The sequence below is a fragment of the Phyllobates terribilis genome, unplaced genomic scaffold, assembly GCF_046119375.1.
Source record: "Phyllobates terribilis strain yellow unplaced genomic scaffold, ASM4611937v1 Scaffold_8__6_contigs__length_399053987, whole genome shotgun sequence".
Lineage (NCBI taxonomy): Eukaryota > Metazoa > Chordata > Amphibia > Anura > Dendrobatidae > Phyllobates > Phyllobates terribilis.
The window spans coordinates 289,247,473-289,252,653 of NW_027362768.1; the positions used below are offsets into that span (position 1 = coordinate 289,247,473).

The 5,181-nt window shown below is 48.3% G+C and overlaps 1 protein-coding gene and 1 pseudogene across 1 annotated transcript; one reads left to right on the plus strand and one right to left on the minus strand.

Moving 5' to 3' along the window:
* Nucleotides 1-1,529: 1,529 nt before the first annotated feature.
* LOC141157744 (serine/arginine-rich splicing factor 9 pseudogene) lies at nt 1,530-2,666 on the plus strand (annotated as a pseudogene).
* A 1,438-nt stretch (nt 2,667-4,104) lies between these two features.
* On the minus strand, nt 4,105-4,939 carry LOC141157746 (interleukin-1 receptor-associated kinase 1-like). The gene has a single exon (XM_073645281.1). The coding sequence runs from the start codon at nt 4,912-4,914 to the stop codon at nt 4,105-4,107; it is 810 nt and encodes a 269-aa protein (XP_073501382.1). The 5' UTR covers nt 4,915-4,939.
* Nucleotides 4,940-5,181: the final 242 nt, after the last annotated feature.

The window sequence follows — 5,181 nt, forward strand, 5'->3', positions numbered from 1 at the left end:
AAAATGGCCGCCGGTGTGGCAGAGCACATGTGCCGGCTCCGGTGGCCATTTTCCTGTAGATCATATCTTCAGGAACATGGCCTCGGCCACTGGAAGCCACTCTCAGCAAGACACTGGTCCCAGTACCCGGTCAGGCCCCGGCCCCGTGCGTGCACAGGCTGCCCTTGTCAGCGCGTGTACGTACACGCGGTGGGCCTTGCCAGCGTGGGCACCCAGGGGCTTCATTTAAAAGTTTTAAAGGGCCGGCGGCCTACTTTGCAGTTTAGAGCAGCCAGCCCACTGGGCATATGCCCGCCTCGGTAGATTGCCAGGCCGGGCCTGGTCAAATGTGAGGACACAGTGTCACCCTGGCCTGGTGCGGGGGTGAATTATTTTTAATTTTATGCAAGACGTATTGTTCCTTTGTTCAGTAGGTCATTGGAGCTATTGTTTCATATGAGCCTGTACATTGACTCTTGTTGTATGTTAATCTATTGAATACCTGCTGATTATGTATTGTATCAGCCTACTGCAGGTTTACTAGTCTACACACCTTGAAGGACAAATATGTAGGATAATTAAACAATTGAACAATGAGGGATTAACTCCCACCACCTTCCCCCAATCCTGTGGGAGAATGCCCTGAATGAGAGCCTTGAGAAGTGGACTGGAGTGGATATACAGCCTCAACAGGAAACGGCAACTACAGGAGCTGTGCCAGCTTTGACGGTTCAAATACTGGGCCACCGACACTCGGTCGGATTTGATCCAGGAATTGGTCCTTTGGGATGCCCAGAACGTCGAGGGGGACGATGAGGTTCACCAAAAGGAAATTAACTCCTTGCCAAATCAAGGATCCAGAGGTTATCTGTAATCAACAATCCAGTCTAAAGCAGCCCGAATCCAGGAGTTGTTGGTCGCATTGGGACCCAGAGCCTCAAGCGGGGAGAGGGCTTTTGTTATGGAATCAGTTTTGAGAGTTCCATTACCACTACCACCAGCGCCAGACCCTAGCTCTATGATGGTCCGCTACCAAGGAAATCATCTCCATTACAGAGACGTGCCAGTATTTAACAAGTCCAACACAGAGGTTGATGAACATCTGCAAAAATTTGAGACCCCGATGCTGATGCACCAGGTGCCAACAGCTGATTGGGCCAAATACCTCTGGACTAGTTTGACTTGCTGGATCTAGGATGTTGTCCAGTCGCTTGGGCCTCAGGACTGCCTGGACTATGGGACTATTAAGGACACCCTGTTGGCCCAACACCCCTGACAGATATCGCACCAAGTTCCAGACTTTGTCTCGCCAGGGGTCCTCCTATGTAGAATTTGGCAGTCAACTCCGAAGGCACTGCAACCACTGGCTTGATAGTCGGTCTGCCCAATCCACTGCTGCCCAATGGGATGTGATCATGCTCGAGCAACTTATGGAGAATATGACCCCCGAAATATAAGAGTGGGTACCTGACCAGAAGCCGGGCACCCCAGAGAAAGCAGCTAGATTGGCCGACGAGTTTACAGCCATTCGACCCCACTGGAGATCCAATATGTCCACCGATCCCAGGAGACCCCTCAACCAAGGATTCGAGTGGCCACCAGCCATTCGAGCAGGACTATCTTGCTACCCAGCAGAAACCCTACCAGGACAAAGGTTTACAAACAAGACCCATGATTTGCCCATCCCACGGTCCTGTTATACATGCACCTTGTACACATGGCCAAAGATTGTCTGCAGGGCACCGGCCCCTGGAGCCTGTCTGCTGGCCCAGCCTGTCAATGTCTGCCAAGATGAGCCATCGGGTCTAAGGGACACTACCCCCTGGATACATCAGCAGCGGATAAAGTGATATATCCTGACCACACTATATGGTAGACTGGTCACCCTACACCAGCTAACCTCCATCACTACATCCAGCCGATCAAGGTCGGTGATATTCAGGCCCAGGGACTTTGATACATTGGGTCTTTCATCAACCTGGTCAGCCCAGATATTGTCCCCCCCAGAACACCAATTACCAGGCCACCAAGTGGCCATCTCCCTGTCTGGGAGTCAGCGCTCTGGAGATGGGTGCATTTACGTGGGCAATTTACTGGCCGATGTACGGGAGAAGGAGCTGGAGGAGGTGTTCCATCGGTATGTGTGGATCCGTACCATCAGCTGAAGAATCACAGGGGGAGCAGCACTGCACTGTTCACCTTCATCAGCTTCCAGAATCCGCGGGATGCAGAGGACGATGTGTTTGGACCTAATGGATATGAGTTTGGTTCTCTTCGATTATTTGTGGAGTTTTCCAGCTCACACAGGGGAACAGGGGGGTGGAAATGGAGGACCCCTGTGCCGGCGAACTGAATACAGAGTCCTTGTCTCAGGTCTTACCCCATCGGGGAGTTGACAGGGTCTGAAAGATCATATGAGAGAAGCTGGAGATGTCTGCTATGCTGATGTACGCAAGGATGGAATAAGCATTGTGGAGTTTATTCGCAAGGAAGACATGAAATATACTTTGAGGAAATTGGATGATACAAAGTTTCGTTCTCATGAAGGTGAAACATTTTTGTCTGTGCTGAATGAAATGCCAATGGACTGTCCCCAACGAGTGAAGGATGATCGGAAGCCTATCACGTCTGACAGCCCCGTCTACAGCGACCCACAACAGGATCCAGCAGTCTCCCGGGCTAATTAAGAAGGGGGAGGAATGTGACAACATAGCATCACCATGGCCTGTTGCGGGGGTGAATTATTCTTAATTATGCCAGACATATTGTTTTTCTGTTCAGTAGGTCATTGGACACGAACCATTGTTTCATATTGGCCTGTATGTTGACTCTTGTTGTATGTTAATCTATGGAATGCATGCTGATTGAATCAACCCCCTGCAGGTTTACTAGTTTACACAACTTGAAGGACAAATATGCAGGTTAATTGACCAATCAAAGAATGAGGGATTACCCCCAATCCTGTGGGAGAATGCCCTAAATGAGCCATCACTGAACCCACGAAGACGCTTGGAGAACCAAGGTTGGGACAATCAGATCACCTGGTCACATACCACACTGTACTTGGTCTGCTTCCTAAGCTTGCCGCTACCTCCTCTTTGTGGGCGCCCGCTAAAAGCAGGGTGCTACTGATTGGGGTAGTTGGCCCTGGATGCCCCGAAGTCGAATAGGTTCTACTCCTTGGCAAGTCAGCGAAAGGGTAAGACTCTGTCATTTTCACCATCTTGTGTACTTGATGGGACTATACTATATTTTGTTGACTGCTGGTGATCCAATAAAGTATGTGTGTTACCCTCAAACTGTGTTGTCTGAGTAGTATTCTGCCCACGGGGAAGGAGTAAGGGCGTTCAATGGGATTAGCCTTAGCCCGTGCAATCTTTCTAAAGACAGCCAGGCCAGTGGACCAGAACACCCACTGACCCTCGTGTCTCCACATTCTCCATGGAGTATTGCAATGGAATTGACAATTCATGACATGACAATTAAGCGCTTTTTCAGGTCAGTTTCAGGTAGAATACGCCTGAAAAAGATATCGTGTGCTCATAACCTAAAGAATCATGGTGCTCAGGTGAGAGCTGCAAACCCTTCAATGCTTATCTGGGCACATCTATTTGCCCCCATAGTCCTAAGTTGCAGTATTAGTTACAGCCGCAGGTATGCACGAGCCAATTGGCATGGGTGAAGATTAAAGTCACAGAGCCATTATATTAAATTCTCTGTTTTGTGTGCTACAATAATTATTCAATTATCATGACATCTCATTGTGTCACTGATGGCTGTGTAGAGATCCCAGACATAAAGGTCTCATCTCCATTTGCTATGTTGCTGTCAGTCATCCTTTGTATGGTTTCTACAATTTGTCGATGGATAAACAATTGGACAAAAGATTCCTCATGTGAAAGTATTTTTATTGCATCACATCAAGTAAAAAGAGAGTTGGTGCCTATGATAATTTCAAATCCTACTTTGGTCCATTTATGTTGTAGGAAAAATAGAAATTTGAAGCAAGCCAGTATATTTAGTACATACCAAATGTCACGTACGGTGTAGGAAAGACTTAGTGCAACACAAAGGGAAGAGGGAAAGGGAGCCCAGACTCTAGGGAAAGGGGAAAGTGGAGACCTCCTAGGTAGATCTAATCTCAGTCTGGAAGCTCTTCTTTACTGTGCTCCATTCTAACTCCGCATCCTGCTTCAGCCGCTTAATGGCATACACCGTGTTCCGGATGACTGCTTTATATACACAGCCAAATCCACCCTCTCCGATAAGGAAGGACTGGGAGAAGTTTCTCGTACCCTGGGTCACTTCTTGGAAATTCCACAATAAATGCTTTGAGGGCTCTATGGCGTGACTGGAGACCGGGGATTCCTGAATAGAAGGGTGAGTATTACTAGTAGTGCTGTCCCTGCTGCTTTCAGAGCTCGATGCTTTGGATGGGCAAATGCTGCTGAAATTCAGATATGAGGGAGCGGGGCCAGGAAGAGGTAGTGGGTGTCCAGAATTAGGTGCAGTGTCTGTTGAGGGTGACTTTTTTTTTTTCTCGCAGACACTGTGGTCTTGGGAAAGCAATATACGTGTGGGAGGAGAGGGGTCCTTGGCCGGATGAGTGTTTTGAGCAGCTGCCAATTTCGATACGTAATCCAAACTCCAGCAATCAAAAATATTGAGTGCCCGCAATAAATTCAGTTTCCTTAAGATGAACAGAAGATCCTTAAGTCGAGCATTTCTGTATGTCCAGTTCCAAATGAGCTCTTGTGTCCGATTCCTCCGGGGTCCTTGCTCCAGGAGCCGCAGCGCTGTCTGGTCAGTGATAATCATGGAAGCGAACTTTTTCCAGTCGGTGTCATCCAGAGAGTCCATGATCTCGTAGAAGCTGCACATGACCGAGGCCGGGACCTTGTACAAGAAGACCTCGTCTATACTGTAGCTGGCCATGGCGAGCAGCAGACACACACACCCAGCCGGGGACCTAAAGAATCATGGTGCTCAGGTGAGAGCTGCAAACCCTTCAATGCTTATCTGGGCACATCTATTTGCCCCCATAGTCCTAAGTTGCAGTATTAGTTACAGCCGCAGGTATGCACGAGCCAATTGGCATGGGTGAAGATTAAAGTCACAGAGCCATTATATTAAATTCTCTGTTTTGTGTGCTACAATAATTATTCAATTATCATGACATCTCATTGTGTCACTGATGGCTGT